The following is a 16,533-nucleotide window of genomic DNA, read 5'->3' as shown; positions in this document are numbered from 1 at the left end:
AACGTGGCGCCCGGCATCTTGCAGGCTGCGGCACAGCCGTCTGTGACTTCCAGATCACTTTATGAGCGATTTAGACACATCTTGTACATGCGCAGGTGATTGGAAGGCGGATATTGCACCCGGCGATCATTTCAAAGAGGAGCAGGGAGAGGGAAAGCCCTCAGATAAACCCCGGCTCGCTGTAGATCTTGACGAGCAAAGTACAGAAAATCACCATGTTCCCTCCGTGCTGCCGAATACTCCCAGAATACCCCATGACCAGCCAAACAAGCAAGCTGTCATCCGCACCAAGAAACCGCGTGCGGGCACCATCCTCTAGATACCTAATCCCAAGTCCAACTCATCGAACTCGGAGACAGGGTTGAAGCGATCGTCAAACTGCCCATGAGTCTCCGAGAAAGGCATCTCATCGTCTCCATCAACGGCGTCCACCATGCTCTCCGGTGTGTCCGCAAAGAACGACGAGGTGGCAGAGCTGAGTTTCTCCTGCTTGACCTTTCCGCCTTTCTTCGGGCTTGCATTTTTGGTGACCCGACCGGTCATGACACCTGTTGGAGACACCGGGATCAGCGGTACTTCTAAGAAGCCACCTGAAAGAGCATGACTGCATCTTACCGTCCTGCGAACCGGCAGCCTTCTTCGGCGCCTTCGGTTTGCGTGGTGTGTTCGGCGCGCTCTTCCCGCGAGCAGGCAACTCAGAGCGACCCTCTGTTTCGGCTTCCGTGATTAGATCTTTCCCCGCCTTCTTGAATAGACGAAACTGTCCCTCGATGCTGTCGTATGTTGCGCCTTGCCCGAAGTAGAAGGCCATCTTCTTGTAATCCAGAGTAACCTACCAGATATTAGTACGATAACAGAGATGCACGCACAGCAAACAGTGCAGCGGATGCGGAGACAACTCGTATCGACACTTGAGGCCATCCCAAGACCACATGCGTGACTGACGCAAGAGATGTTGGCCAAGTATGGGAGAAGCGGTGTGAACAACGTCGGTCGATGACGGGAGAACTTGGGAACCTAAGGGAGAGTAAAATAGAGTAGACAGGAGTGAGAAGGAAAGTAGCTACAACCTTTCCGCCATTTGCATCCATCAAGTAGGCGCAGATGGAGGCGAGAAGGCGCTCTTTCGATTCGGGAGTCTTCCAGTTGATACCCATTGTGAAGTGGTGTTGTGGTTGGCTGCCGTTAATTGTCGTGGATGAAAGTGCAAAGTGGGCGGCCGTGATGCGGAGAGCGGGACGACTCTGTGTGCTTGTGTAGGAAATCCGTATTCGTAGGCTGATGTTGTTTCTGAAGTACGGCTGGGTGTGACGTGTGTGAATCAGATGGAAGGTTGGAGAATGTCACAAGCGAAGAGAGATGACAGTGGATCGGAAGAACAGCGCTTCCACGCTTCAAATACCTTCACTCGCCTCTGGCGGCTACGAGCCGTGCACAACGTCTGACTCACAAGTCTCTCCGCCAACTCACGGCGATGCACTTCACTGTGGCAGCAAACTGGTATGATGGATATCAACCAAGAGCCGAGATGGCTGGATTGAGACGGCTGTGTAACCGCGTAGAGTGCCTGCAGATCACGTCCCCACGCGACGACGTGTTCTGATTGATCAATGAGTCTCCGCGCTGCTTCCGATATCTCGTTGGCGTGGAGATCATCCAGGGACGCGCTTCGTGTCGAGTCATCCCATGCAGATGTGCTGCAGCAAGAAAGGATGCCTGCATATCGTCTACGCCGCCTTGATACTAGCATATCGCAGACCCCATGTGGGGAACGCCACTTCAACGGCGTACTCCGCTACAGATGGTCACAAACCGCTACAGCGAGGTTACAGCAAGCTGTCCAGCAGGGGAGATGCCATCCTTCAGGGTGTAACCAGATCCATGTGCTCCCATCCGGCGGGGAGCATGCATGAGGCTTTTTGTGTAACCGTACCCCTGCGTCTTTCCCAAAAAGGCAAATTACGAACAGCTTATGGCAAGCTCGATGTACTGGACGCCCGTGGGTACATTTAAGCTCCAAGATCATGAGGTATCTGTAGCGCTCCAATTGCATACTCTGTGAACGACCGAGAAGTTCGACCGCGACTGCTCATGCGAGATTGCGAAGGTGAGCGCTCCCCAGCGGGGTCTCTGCGTATCCCGAACACGGAAGCTGAGGCTTTTCGCTCCACCATCAAGTGAGCAGGTAAGCCAGAGCCTAAAAACGTCAGGCCAGCGAATCTGTACGAGGTCCACATCTTCCGATACTCCTTTTGAGGCCCTCGGAGAGCTGCGAAGACGATATCCAGCAAGCTTCAGATACTCATCGGAAACATTACATGGTACTCAAGCGGAGGCCATATTGGACGTCAGTAGCTTGACGCCGCTCTCGTAGATAGAAGTATCCTGGTCCGGTATAGTTTCCTGATGGTCTGAATGCTCTGCCTGAGCGCCAATGGCAGGAGAAAGAGGTCATGATGGTAAATGCGGACGAAGGAGAGCAGAGTGAACGAGGGAACTGAGCCGGGTTCGGTAACCACGTGACTTCTGGAAGTGGTGCTGCTTAAGAGATCTATCGTGACATCTGCTCCTCCTGCTCGCACCAACAATAACCACCAAACTCACAACATAACATTCAATCACTCTTCCTAACCAACAACCTTCTTCAACAACAACATGAGCTTCGCTTTGACCAGGCGCCAGCTCCGCGAACTCGGCTACCTCATTGCCGCAGGAGGCATTGCCCTCGACGTAAGGTTTAGATCCGAGCCTGCGGTACAATACTGACAGCTTCAGGATGATCTTATGGCCTTCTATATCGATGAGATGGCCCGCCGTGCCGCCCAACGGGTACGTTGCCATAGTCTTTCTGGCGATGCAGTGCTAACATGTCGCCATAGGCCGAGCGCCGTCATCGCCGTCGGATCCTTCGTCGGTTGATGCGCCGCATCTTCCTGGCTGCGCTCGGAACGGCAGTCACCCGCCACCAGAACCGCCAAGCTCGTCATGGTTACGGCAGATAGATGGGGAAAGGGGTGGGTGGAGACTGGGCTCGTTGTCGTGGAATTGGAGCAGAGAGCGGTCCTGCGCGCTTTTGTTGAATGATTCGAACAACAGCACGTGAGAATGAAAGCCTCGTCGTCGTGTGTCTGTCCTTGACTCTTTTTCGATATCCTTTGTGACTGAGATGCATCTGAATGACCCTCTTGAAACCCCCCTCGAGTTCGCCACGACTTCCATAAACCTTGCGGCTCGATCTTACTCCTCACGGCGCAAAACCGAAAGTGGGCTACACGTAGCCTAACGGTTACATAGCGGCATAGTGTGTGGTTTCAGCGGTTTTCATGGTCCTCTTGAGGACCCAGCGGCAGAAGACATCGACCGTCTAACTTGTGACTGGGAAAGGACGCCCACTTCTTTCGGACATTGATGGTCCACACAAGCTGCGGACTTAGAACTGCTGCCCGTCCGTAACGGAAAGGCCTTTTCGAAAACATGACAGCACAGCGGAGTCTTGGCGAAGGAAGACTTGTCCATCGACCGCTGCGCAGTTCTTCTCTTCCCGGATAGACCGCACGACTATTGCGGCCTGGCGTATTGACAGCACGATCTCAGCGCAAGCCGGAATGGAAGCTGCAGGAAACAGAGCCGAATCAAATCCCGGCCTTTTTTTGAGGGCAGTTTTCAGTTTCCCCTAGTGCCAGCGCCGGCTCCTCATCTTTCAAGTTAGCTACTCGTACGACGAGCAGTGAAACACTGTTGACCTTGAAATGACAGGCACTTGTAACAGCCTGCGGGTGCAACAGATCACCTCAGCCGCCGCGACAGCTTCAGGCCAGGCCCCGACCATCCTTTGAACGAAACAGAAGCCACAACGCCTCACAATACGGGAGAGTACCTGGGCGGCAGCTGTTCAAAGAGGTAGAGCCGGTTGAGCAGCCCCCGCAATGGACATCACTGCCGTCTGCAGCATTAGGAACAACTCCATGGTGGGCTCCCGTGCCGATACTCTCGCTGCGGGCACGACATGCACATCTGTACTGCAGCAATTGGCGGCTTTCGTGACTCGGAAGCGACACCGAGCCAGCGCGAGGCGGGTGAACGTAATGTGAGCATACTGCGGAGAGCGAGCGGAACACTGTGAGCTTGCTGAACTGTTGTTCGGCGAGCAGGCTCTAAGTAGATGCGCTACCTTCATAGAAAATGTTGATCGTTTGGAAAGCCAGCTGTGGTGCTGCAGTCTTGGCCCTCTGTAGGTGTAGCATACTGGCCGAAGGCCTGATCCTCAAGTGTCAGTCGTATTTCCTACTCCTGTAGGCAATTCTAAGTTCTCGTCTCTCGCTTCTGATCTCTCCGTTCATGTTTCGTCCTAATACTGTCCTGCCGCGACTAGCACCCTTCCACAACCAGCTGTGTAGGCTGTCGGACCACTAGCGGGTGCTAGCGAGCTCTCGAGAAGGCAAGCCGGCAGGAAGGGCACTCCAAGCCGCCGAGTAGGTCAAAGGTGTTCGTTAAGCGTCATTTGCCCTACTCAGCATTCTTTGCGTAGGCTCCTGTTCTACATGAAGGAGTTGTGCATTGTCCATCGCGATAATGCCCGAAGTGGCTCGGAGAATAGGAATTGGTCTGATGCATGGACTTGTCCGTAATCATCGACCCAAAATCGACATGTAATGAAGAGCAGTCGGTCAGCTCGGCCACTGAGCGGAACCACTCCTTTGCCCTGTGGCTGGTACAATGACTCGCTTATTTGGATCCGTGGCCAAGCTTGGGACACCAAGCCAACATTAAATTCTTGAGGCAGCGGATGGGTCCCATCATTTGGGCATAGAGCACAAAGTCAAGGGGTACGCATGGGAAACATCACCGCGGATGTGGGAGCTGAGCCACTGCGGCTTGTATATACAGAGGTGCGAGCGCGGCGAACGGAAATTCACCTGGAACACCTGAGCCGTATAAGTAGTCGCTGCAAGGCAGATTTGGAAAGAGTCGTGATGAAGATGCCTCCCGGATGGACTTGATTGAGCGTTAAAAAAATAGACATCTTGAAGCAAGGCGGTCTTGCCTTCTGCGCTGACTTCGGCAGGCTACTTTGTGATGTGGCTGGGCGCCGTTTCGTTCCACATATAGAAAATCGGGCGAGGTATCAGGGATGATACACCTTCATCGACACTGCTACGTATCGGGAGCCGCCATATCCTTTTTCCGTTCGCAATACCCCATGGCGTGGGCAGCGGCTCTTCTTCCAGGCTCTTTAGGCGATATACAGTTGTAATAATGGTAAAGCCGCCGCGGAGACAGGCCATCGATAGGGCGTCCGACGACACTATCGAGTCTACTGACGCACCAATTGCCGCAAATTACCGTCAGACGAAGACTGCCATAACGAGCTGGTTGAAGAATTCCGGAACTCCAGAAGGCAGGGCAATGCGACACCAGAGTTTGACTGAGGACGGCTCCGATCAACACGACTCTTCGAAGCCTACGAAACGGACGAAAGTATGGTGTGCGATGCATTCCAGCATCGTTTGGCCAACGGCTAATACAACTACTGGAAGCCCAGTCCGTAAGACTCCCGAGCTCTTGACGCCGTAAGGAATTTTAAATGCGGACGATCATATCTTGTACAGTTGCCCAGGCGGCCTGAGAGGCATACAGCTGTGCTCCTGGCGTGCGTCGCATTGGCAGACCGAACATTTCCAGCTGAGACGAGTCTAAAGGTATTTTATGCCGCTGTTATATAGTGAGGCTCGCAGATTTGAGGGACATCTTTTGGGGAAGAGTTATCGCGCCTTGCTACCATCGAGATGTGGAGCCGTAATGAAATGACTCGCGGGCGTCTGGCCAGGATCCATTCTGGCAAAGACGTCAACAAGTACCAGCAAGCGACTGGCTACGGCGGATGTTGCTGGAGGTCGAGTGCAAGGTCAGCAGCGCAATGAATGCACCTCGTCGTACGAGCTTGTTATCCGGGCTACACATCGAGGCCGAATGAGCCGAATGAGGAGCCCTCGAAGCAGAAACAAGCTGACGTATACCGCTTGCAAGTTGCTTGCAGAATGCTTGAGTGTGCTGTGTCGCTCCTCAGTGCTGAAACGAACGATAACTCAAGGCAAGCCATTCGTAATTAATGCGCAGCTCAATGTGAGGTGTTGGGTCCCATCGTTGCAGTCACAATAGAGTTGTGTGGAAGGGTCGCGTGGTTTGCCGATAGAGGAAAAACGCGGACCCTTGATCGCCACAACCCGAGGAACCGACGATGCTTGGTCGAACGACAGAGTCAGGATGGGTGACGCTATGAGACAAAGGATAGATGATGTTAGCGGCTCCTATTTACAATGCTAGCACCAACGATGTCCGGGTCTATGTCACGTTCTTTGTCCCTATACCGGGCTTGGGGAAAGGATGCTAGCGTATCTGAATGGAAGTCGTAGATCTCACGGCGCTACAGTGATATGGCGACAACGGCCCCGAAATCGACCTCTGTAGTTGATGGATCTATCTGAGAATTGGCAGAGTCTCCTCGGTCAGTGGTTCATGGCATTGAAGAAAGGAGAAGACACAGCAAAGCGCTAGGCTCCCGCAAATCTTTTCGCCTCGCAGTTCTCTTGTAATGGCGAATTCGAAAGGGAGTTCAGTTTGATTTAGTTGTGGCTACGTGATTATAACACTACGCCGCGTGGAACACAGGGTCAGTTGTTCTGCTGAACTAGCAGGTGCAAGCAGCAACACATCTGTGAATTGGTTTATAGCTCATAATTGGACTGAATACATCTTGTGAACGAGTTGATGACTTGCAGGAAAAGCCGCAATCTCCAAATGTGTGCTCCCTCAAGATGTGTGCCAAGACCTTTTGTGATGCCCATCCCTAAACTTCCCTCTCCCTTGACAACCACCGCACGCCCACTCCGAGCCACGTTCGTACCTCCTTGTAAGCTCCGTGAACCTCACAAGATCTTTCTCCCACATATTGACAAGTTTTTAGCGCCTTCAAAATGCCACCAAAGACTCCCACCCGTGCCAGCAGCGACGACAAACAGCCGCCGAAGAATAGGCAGAGGCGGCAAGATGATGGCGGTGAGGCGCGGAGGGGTGCGCCTCCACAGCAAACAGCCGCCCCATACTTGACGATGTTCGATCTGGCGCAGATCGCGAGCGCGAATAGCGAGCCGTGCCCATCATGGGTAGATCGACGGGGCGTGAAGCGGCCATATCCAGGGCGAGTACTTCATGACAGCGAAGGCCGCAAGTTCCTCATACCAGACGGAACGATGGTCGCGCCAATCGAGGATGTGCAGTGGGACGGCGGCCGCACCGCTAATAAACACCCAAACATGACCGCTTTGGATGTCTTTCGCACCGTCCCGAAGCAGGTTTCAGCAAGAAACAGTCAGGACCTCGGCGCGACCCTACCGTCACTCCAACAATCTCTGAGCACTCCCCTTGCATCAACCGCGTCGTTCACGAGGTTTCCTTTTCCAGGCGTGAACATACCTTGGTCGGAGCAAGATCCAGAAACTGCTCATGCATTGGGCATGGCGCTCGCACGTCCTTCGAACAGGTACATCCTGCAGTCGCAGCAAGATCCTGATACGGCACTCGGCGGCGGCGATGTGAGACCAGGCCCCTTCGAAAGCGATCGGGCGGTATCTCGAGCTGCTACGAACGTCCAAACACCTCCCGCTCTCCCGGCGGTTCCGGCACATCTGATTCTACCCTCGAACGACACGAGCGACGCGAACGATGCAAACGACGCGAACAACGGCGATCTTTCAGCAGAAGATGGAGAAGAGCCAGGCTGGGAAGACTGGTTGCATCCAGAGGCTCTCTGAACAGCCCAACACGAATGACGTCTCTTTCACAAGAGGATCGGTTCTTGCTTCCTTTCACGATGCGACATCCTGTTCCCTCAGCACCTCTTCTCGACGATAATTCCGGGTACACTGAAACACGGGGCCATGGATTGACTTCGCGCGTTCTTCTGCTCTGATTTCGAGACAGCCACTCTGGGCTTGCTGCATGTGCATTGATGGGCTCGGACTTCCTCTGCGTTGCCCGTCCGGCGAGACGCGAGCGTTACTTTAAAGGACTAGGCTGAGTCCGGCAACGTCACGGGCTTTTTCTTCCGCACAGGTTATTTTGCTTTTACTGACGAGAGATGAGCGAAACGAGAAAGCGGGAAAGGAAGGAAGCACGAGAGTTGCGACTTGCTTCAACAAGCTGAACTTCCATGTATTTAGGCGAAAGAAAAAGACCTTACCTCCTAAACCTTACAGTGTGCGAGAGAGACCTGCATACTTGGGACACCACATATATAAATGTATACACTCTCTCAGTTGGGGAACCGTTACAAGTCCTGATGAGCGTTGAGTTCTCTTGACTCTGGAAGAGAGCCAACGAACGACCAGCAAAGACAATGTCTTATTAGAAACATCATATCAAACCCTGCCAGCGAGCTGCAATCCATCTGCCCCGGCTTCTCCTTCATGGCTACACGTCTCAAGAGAAGTTCCTTGCGAGGGTTCCGATGGTAGTCTCCCAACTCGACGCTGGCCTACTCCGGGCTCAACGGTCCACTTCAAATGTGGCAGACCGTCATCTACTCCCACAGTTGATAAAAAAATTAGTAAGAAGAAGTGAAGCACTTCGGCAACATTGATGAGACAACAGACAGGAAAAGGATGCCTCTGACGCAGACGCAAGTACTCACATCTGCCATGAGCTATATCGAAGATCTTGCAAACCGAGAAGCGGCTAGTGGCTTACGCTGCTTCCGACGATATTTGATGAGGAATAATCAGAAAGACTCCTTGAGCGCCACAAAGACCACATAAAGCGACTCGTTGGGACTGAGTAATGCCGTGGGAGAAACAGAGGCCTCCCAGACACGAACCGAAGAAACAAGAAAGGCATCAGACAAGGGCATATCGTATACATTCTTCACATCCAATGGGCCCTTCGAAAGAGGTACAGTGGTGTCCGAGGTAACCAAGAGCAAAAAGACCACTTAAGAAGCCTCATAAGCAACAGCTGGGGCTCGAAGTTCTAGTCCAAGCGGTATTGAGGATCTCTCGATTATCCTTTTGCTGTATATGTTTCGTCGGATCCCAATAGCAAATATTTCGTGTTTTTCTTGCCACTGGGGCGGAGCTTGTTGCCATGCATCCCTTGCATGCAACATCCGTGTAACACTCCCTGTGTTTGTACCTTCGATGAATCGCAAGCAACCACGAACTTCTCGTTCCCATCAGAGCGATGGCCCCTGATGGACTCAAGGCCGCGCTGGGTGTGGGAGTACCGCCTGATCTCGAGCGTATCGCCGCAGCCGTCGCTCGGGTCGCCAGCAAGATCTTGGTCGAAAACGTGGCGGCAGCGCGTGGAATGGGAAACATGATGAGTTCCTTCTAGTCATTGTGGTCGACGCTTAAGGACCTCGACCGGGTAACTGGGCACTGGAAAGCGGAGGGTAGCAACAGCCCAGGCTCGATCGGCCTTGCTGTGGCGGAGATATTCCTACTCGCTGTCCGATTCCCGACATCGTCTCCTCTTGTCTTAATTTGAGCGGATCTGGCCGACGTCTGTATAAGCTTCGAAGATGTTGGTCGCTTTAGGAAAGCCTTCCCCACCGAGGATGCCCGCTTCCGAACCGGTATTACCGCCTCATCGTGTGATCCTGTTATATCGAATTCTATCAGAGCCAAGCTGTACTGGGCTATTACGGCTCGTGGTCGACTGAAGCTATTGTCGCGTTGCCAGTACGACGAGCGAGGGGCGGGGGCGGTTATTTGGTTGCATGTATGTACCCTCGGTCCCCGCGCCCTGTTTGGGCTTCTCTCAAGGAGCCGCTACAATTGAAGGTTCGTAAGCTGTTGAGACGACAGCGGCTGGAGTCGTATTGGTGTTGAATCCGAATCTACAACCGGATATCGCTGTCGTTCTGCGCTGAGCTCTGGGATACCAGAGCGTTCGCCGGTTGCACTGTGACAAGAGTAACGTGTCGGAGTGGCTGCCGAGCTATTCTAAAGGCTGCTCCGACTTCCTTGCTCCCTCACTGGTCTCATTCCAAGTGCTGGAACTGAACCTAGAGTCGTGCCACGTACTGCTAGTGCGGAGCACCTTGGAGCGGTCTCTGGAGCTGGAGCATGACGATCTCGATGCAGAGTCAAAGCTTGAGCTGCTTTTCCGGGTCAACTGAGGTCTTTCGGGAAAGCCCAGTTCGTACAAGCTGCAAGGCTTCAGAAGGCGAATGCGTCTTGGTGTTGAATGTGGGTTACAGACCTGGAGCTTAGGATGATTTGGTGTCGTCAAGACTTGGCACGAATCCCTGTCGAACATCCCAGCTTTCAAACCTCAATATGCCGACGGTCAAGCGGTCAAATATCATGTCTGGGAGATGAAGTTCATACTGGATTCTAGCAGCTGCGAGATTTTCTCCAGAAGAGCGAGCTGCTTCTCTCTCCACAATTCGACTTGTCTGCATCACCGCAGCTTTGTCAAACGTTTGAGACAGGTGAAATGCTGGTTCAAACAGCTTACATAGTCTTCATACATACAGAACTACTGGCAGATGCTCTGCATACAGCCGCCCTATTCATGGATCACTGCTCGGATCATCCGTCATCATTAGGCCCCAGGACTGGCCAGGACGAAGATGGGTACAGAAACTGTGCCCACCAGGTACTCTTTTGTCAGACGTTCAACGCCAGGGGATTCATCTGCTATCACACTCAGTTCCGTTTCATGTGATGGTCATCAAAAGATCTCAGAGTCGAGAAGAGGGGTTCACGGCCTATTGTCTTGGGAAAACGGAACTCTGCTGATCCCAGCGCGAATCAATCCTTGTAATGGGTCTAGGGGCACGATCTGCCATCAAATACTGCAGAACCCCTACGCAGAACTGTCCATCTGAGGATTGCTCGTCCTGACTGCTGATCGACATATTATCGCTGCCCAAATCCTCACTATTCGTCGCCACATGGCCGCTCCCTCGGCTCGCTAAGGCTTCATCGACCGCCCCTCCACCCTCCCTGGCCCCTTCTTGCGCTTCTTGGCGGAGGTCGTTACATCATCGCCGCTGTCCTCGCCATTGCCATCAGCCGCCAGAGGATCCTCCACCTTCCGCTCACTGTCAGCGGCGGGCTCCGCGGGAGAAAGAGATGGGATTCCTGCTCTTCGAGGCAGAGGCGGCGGAGGCAATGATGCTGGTGGTCTGACAGACGAAATCGAGATGGTGCTGGACGTCGTTGGGGGAGCAGTCTACACAGATCGGACGGTAAGGTTTCTATGAGGGGTCTTTATGAGAAGGAGATGCTACGCTTACCTGGGCCCATGAGAGCGGCGACTGCTCTCGCCTGCTCCGCGGACAGCCCGATGCCACAGATATGGACGATGACGGCGAATAGCTGGCACTACTGTTAGCCCGGAGATCTGGAATTGATCTGCTGCGTTACGTGCCTGTGCGTTGCTGGCCGGGTCCCAGGCCATTGGCATTGTGATAGTGGTGGTAGATGGTTCTGTGAACATGAAGCTGATCCAACGGGGCCGTAAGCCTGCCATACGGTGGGGGGGGGGCTCACTTCAGCTGGAAAGATCTGGAATGTTTGAGATACACAACGGACTATTGAGTGAAGAAGCGGGCTGCGAAGACGTTCGTCGATATGGTTCTGATTTTGTTTGTGAGATTTATGGTGGCTGGATAAGCGGAGATGGGGCGAGTCAGGCAGAGAATGGTCACCTCGAAGGAGATATGGGCAAGCGAAGTGAAGGCACGGAAATAAACTGCCTCGGACGTTGTCGTTACTCGGAGAGCGCAAAGACAAGGAAGAGAGATCATATCGCCTCAGCGCTGGGAAGCTCTGTGCAGCAGACGTATCAAAGGGTTGCTGAGAGGATGACCACTGAGTCAACAGCTTCAAGAACCAATGTTGACAGAAATCCACAAAATGCTGCGCTTTACCAGCCTTTCTGTTTAACGCTATGATTTTCATCAATGAATGTTCCCCAGCCTGGGTGTTATATCCCTCATAGGCATAGCCAATGTTCTAGAGGCTTCTCGAACAGCCAGTCCTACACGACCACCGTCTCTCCAAGATCGCAGAGGCCTACTTCCTCTCCCCACTTCAGCCCTTCTTTCTCACAGCTCCTTTTCCATCGAGCCGGCGGTTCTCTGACGTCTTCATATTCTGCACTTAGACCACCCCTGACAGTGCCGTAATGCATACCTATGCTCTTCTTACTTCTGATATCTTTGTGAATGCATACGGAATCTTCAGGCGCACAATGAACAGGCGACATGAAGGTACGTGGTAAGTAGCAGCCGATGGGTAGCAGAGCCAGATCGAAGGGCCCATAGAGATCGCCAATTTCTTTGAATGCTGGACAGTGCGGCAGAGAATCTTCGTCGGTTATGGAAGGGTCAGAGGTGATGCTCCGATAACCGGTATCGCCGGCAAAGAACATCTTCTTCCCTGTCTTCGGTACACTTTCGAATGTCGCTGCGGCGCTCACATCTGTTTGTCTGTCTATAGCTCTACTACCGAGCTCCTCTAACACCCACGAGCACCATAGAGCTTGCCCGTGGTCCCTAATTCCACGGCCACTGAAGTGCTGACTTGGCGTACAGGTAAGGTTCACCTCACCAACGCCATTTACCGTAATATGGACTCCATCCCACCAATCCAACTCCACGATCTCTTCCTCCGGAATGCCTATACCAAGGTACGCCTGCTTGACACCCAGGGCGCAGAGAAACCTCACCCTCCCTTGACCTCTAGCATGAATCCTCGTAATGGTATCCGAGTCCATGTGATCATAGTGATTATGACTGATGACGACCAAGTCGACCTCTGGTACTTCGTCCAGCGAACACGGGGGCGGACTAAACCTCTTCGGCCCAAAGAACGAGACCGGGCTCATGCGGTCCGAGAACACAGGATCGAAGAAGGTCCTGACGCCTCGAGGTCCGCCAGAAGACGCCGAAGTCTCCACGAAAAAGCTTGCATGACCGATCCAGGTGGCTTTGAGCCCAGGCTTGCCCGCCCCCCAGTCAGGTTTCCGGATGGGCACCAACTCCTCACTCCGAGTGCCGTCCTCGTTTGCGGGAACAGGCACGAAGTTACGAGTACTTGAGAAGCGTGTTTTTAGAACTGAAAGGAGCCCGTGGCTGCCGCCTTCGAAGCTGAGCCATGGGTTCTTGAAGGAGGCCGGCGGATTACCTCCTACGTGATGAGAATAGTCGGGTTGACGGCGCGGGTCGAGCTTTCGAATGCTGATCGAGCCGACACTTTGGCGGGCTGAGCTGATCATGGCGGCTCTGATTGCTGTGCTTGAAGTCTTTCTCCAGATGGCATGTCTGGTATCGTACAATGACCGTACTTGGCGCTGACGTGGTGACGCTGACAGTTCCGGTTGCAATCGGAAATGATCCAGCTACGTTTGCTGCACGGTCACTGGATAGCAGTATCGAGACACTACACATGCTCTCAAACAGCTCTTCATATGAGGCATAGATCGAGCCTCCTTGCCGTCTCCACAATGCATTAATGGGGGTTGAGCGTGCTTGGCAAGGGTTTCGGAGACCTCGGCGAGCACCACGTGATCTGGAGCTTGGACGATCCTCTCGAATCTTCTCCTCCGTCCGAATTATTTTTCGAGTTGAGCATCGCATCGCGTCTTCCCATCCATCCATCCTATCACTCTCTTCGCCTTTTGATTGACTGGAGTCCTGGAGCAAGGCTTTGGGCATCTTGTTACATACTCATTGACTGTGTGCTATATCCATCAAAATGCAGCGAGCATTGTCATCCACAGCGCGGGCATCCTACTCCCGGTTACGGCCATCGAGTTTCAATGTACAACAGCTTCGATTTGCGCACAAGGTACGTCAACTTCATCAGGAGCTTCGTGTATCCGTGTTCTCCCCCTCCACTCTATATACATAACGAGCTTCTGACACCAGCTGCAATAGGAGTTGAAATTCGGTGTTGAGGGCCGCGCAGCTTTACTGAACGGCGTCGACACCCTCGCAAAGGCCGTAGCTACAACCCTCGGACCGAAGGGCAGGAACGTCTTAATAGAATCGAGCTATGGGTCACCGAAGATCACAAAGGGTACGTCTATTTTGCGCCCAACGTCAGGCTGAGTTAATACTGACACACCGTGTACAGATGGTGTCACCGTTGCCAAAGCTGTCACATTGAAGGACAAGTTCGAGAACCTCGGCGCCCGCCTTATCCAAGACGTGGCATCGAAAACGAACGAGGTTGCCGGTGATGGCACCACCACCGCTACCGTCCTTGCGCGCGCCATCTTCTCCGAGACCGTCAAGAACGTCGCTGCAGGATGCAACCCGATGGATTTGAGGAGGGGTACACAGGCCGCCGTCGATGCGGTCGTTGATTATCTACGGAAGAACAAGCGGGACATCACAACTAGCGAGGAAATCTCCCAAGTCGCCACTATCTCCGCCAATGGCGATACGCACATTGGCAAGCTCCTGTCAAACGCCATGGAGAAGGTTGGCAAGGAGGGTGTCATCACTGTGAAGGAGGGCAAGACTATCGAGGACGAGCTCGAGGTCACCGAGGGCATGAAGTTCGACCGTGGCTTCATCTCGCCCTACTTCATCACCGACGCCAAGGCACAGAAGGTGGAGTTTGAGAAGCCGTTGATCCTCCTCTCCGAGAGGAAGATCTCAGCTGTCCAGGACATTGTCCCCGCTCTCGAGGCCTCGCAGCAGCTCCGCCGGCCGCTCGTCATCATCGCTGAAGATGTCGATGGTGAGGCCCTTGCTGTCTGCATTCTTAACAAGCTCCGCGGCCAGCTTCAGGTCGCTGCCGTCAAAGCTCCAGGCTTCGGAGACAACCGCAAGTCCATCCTTGGCGACCTTGCTGTCCTGACCAACGGTACCGTCTTCTCCGACGAGCTTGACATCAAACTCGAGAGGGCTACCCCGGATATGCTCGGCTCCACTGGCTCCATCACCATCACCAAGGAAGACACCGTCATCCTCAACGGCGAGGGTAGCAAGGATGCAGTTGCCCAGCGCTGCGAGCAGATCCGCGGCGTCATGAGCGATCCCAGCACCTCCGAGTATGAGAAGGAGAAGCTCCAGGAGCGTCTCGCCAAGCTTTCGGGTGGTGTCGCTGTCATCAGGGTTGGCGGCGCCTCCGAGGTGGAGGTCAGCGAGAAGAAGGACCGTATAGTCGACGCTCTCAACGCCACGCGCGCTGCCGTTGAAGAAGGCATCCTTCCCGGCGGTGGCACTGGCCTGCTCAAGGCAGCCGCCAACGCTCTCAACGACGTCAAGACCGCCAACTTTGATCAGCAACTCGGCGTCAGCATCGTCAAGAGCGCCATCACCCGTCCGGCACGCATGATCGTCGAGAACGCCGGCACCGAGGGCAGCGTCGTGGTCGGTAAGCTCATGGACGAGTTCGGCTCGGACTTCAACAAGGGCTACGACAGTGCCAAGGGCGAGTATGTCGACATGATCTCCGCCGGTATCCTTGACCCCTTCAAGGTTGTGCGGACGGCGCTCGTTGATGCCAGCGGCGTAGCGTCGCTACTCGGCACGACCGAGGTGGCGATCGTGGAGGCGCCAGAGGAGAAGGGCCCGCCGGCCGGTGGTATGGGCGGTATGGGAGGTATGGGTGGCATGGGCGGCGGCATGTTCTAGATGTACTGTGGTAATACTCTGCCTTTCTTGTATACCCACCCTTGCCCTTGCATTCTCAGATGTATCTTGGAAGAATCTCTGCACTCCACTCTGGGCGCATTTTGTCGTTTCTAAGTTGCATTGCGTGCGGATGGATGGGGTTGTAGATTAGTGTATCAGCATAGGCCGTCTCGTGGCGGACACAATGTAAAAGCGTCAAACTTGTTCACTATAACGAGTCCGTCTTCTTCGAGGCTTGTCAACGCATCACTTGCCTCGGAAAGCTCCCTAGGATTTTTTTGTGCCCGTGGACGACAATCGGATACATGCACGGTACGGCGGTGAAGACTACTGAGCATGATACCATTCGATCATGCGGACTCGAGCTTTACATCGCCAGCTACTGATGGTCTCCTGATACTACCGTCTTATTTCAATCGACTTTGATATCAAGGGCTCGCTGCTTTAGCTTGTAGCCACAAGGCTTTGTGTGTATTAGTGAAGCACGGGGAGGCTACTCGGTCATCACAGCTCCATGTTTGGGCTGAGCTCCCCGAACACGACCGGAATTTCGATTCTGAAGGCCCCAAAACTGCTGGCGAAGGCATGAACAGGCAGAACAGCGCCAAGATCTGCCCTCGTTGCAATAAACTGTAGCCTGCGGTGCATTCGTAACACTCTGACGCTCCGCCGCCCCACCGCTGTCGTGGTGTTTTGACGAGAGGCCCCACCAATCGAAGACCCCTCCAAATTCGCAGCCTCGACCGCGATCTTCTCAGCAGTCAACAACATCCACAAACTTCAACTTCCACTTGCGCCGTACAACATCTTGGACATCCGACTCAGGACAAACACCACTGTCAGTGCAGCTACTTTGCTGGAGCGAACACAGACCATTC

At 53.8% G+C, this 16,533-nt stretch overlaps 5 protein-coding genes across 5 annotated transcripts; 3 read left to right on the top strand and 2 right to left on the bottom strand.

Annotated features, from left to right (window-relative positions):
- Positions 1 to 315: 315 nt before the first annotated feature.
- On the bottom strand, positions 316 to 811 carry W97_08875 (uncharacterized protein; the record flags this gene model as incomplete). Its single annotated transcript, XM_007786742.1, has 2 exons — positions 316 to 548; positions 616 to 811. The coding sequence occupies 2 exons, from the start codon at positions 809 to 811 to the stop codon at positions 316 to 318; spliced, it is 429 nt and encodes a 142-aa protein (XP_007784932.1).
- A 1,844-nt stretch (positions 812 to 2,655) lies between these two features.
- Positions 2,656 to 3,002, top strand: W97_08874 (uncharacterized protein; the record flags this gene model as incomplete). The annotated part of the gene is made up of 3 exons (XM_007786741.1): positions 2,656 to 2,730; positions 2,776 to 2,829; positions 2,880 to 3,002. 3 exons carry the CDS (start codon positions 2,656 to 2,658, stop codon positions 3,000 to 3,002), a joined length of 252 nt encoding a protein of 83 aa, XP_007784931.1.
- Positions 3,003 to 6,974: 3,972 nt separating this feature from the next.
- On the top strand, positions 6,975 to 7,811 carry W97_08873 (uncharacterized protein; the record flags this gene model as incomplete). Its single annotated transcript, XM_007786740.1, has 1 exon — positions 6,975 to 7,811. One exon carries the CDS (start codon positions 6,975 to 6,977, stop codon positions 7,809 to 7,811), a length of 837 nt encoding a protein of 278 aa, XP_007784930.1.
- Positions 7,812 to 12,045: 4,234 nt separating this feature from the next.
- On the bottom strand, positions 12,046 to 13,284 carry W97_08872 (uncharacterized protein; the record flags this gene model as incomplete). Its single annotated transcript, XM_007786739.1, has 1 exon — positions 12,046 to 13,284. The coding sequence occupies one exon, from the start codon at positions 13,282 to 13,284 to the stop codon at positions 12,046 to 12,048; it is 1,239 nt and encodes a 412-aa protein (XP_007784929.1).
- A 479-nt stretch (positions 13,285 to 13,763) lies between these two features.
- Positions 13,764 to 15,655, top strand: W97_08871 (heat shock protein 60; the record flags this gene model as incomplete). Its single annotated transcript, XM_007786738.1, has 3 exons — positions 13,764 to 13,856; positions 13,946 to 14,087; positions 14,145 to 15,655. 3 exons carry the CDS (start codon positions 13,764 to 13,766, stop codon positions 15,653 to 15,655), a joined length of 1,746 nt encoding a protein of 581 aa, XP_007784928.1.
- Positions 15,656 to 16,533: the final 878 nt, after the last annotated feature.

Source organism: Coniosporium apollinis (genome assembly GCF_000281105.1).
Source record: "Coniosporium apollinis CBS 100218 chromosome Unknown supercont1.66, whole genome shotgun sequence".
Classification (NCBI taxonomy): Eukaryota; Fungi; Ascomycota; class Dothideomycetes; genus Coniosporium; species Coniosporium apollinis.
This window is presented reverse-complemented; position numbering and strand designations above follow the sequence as displayed.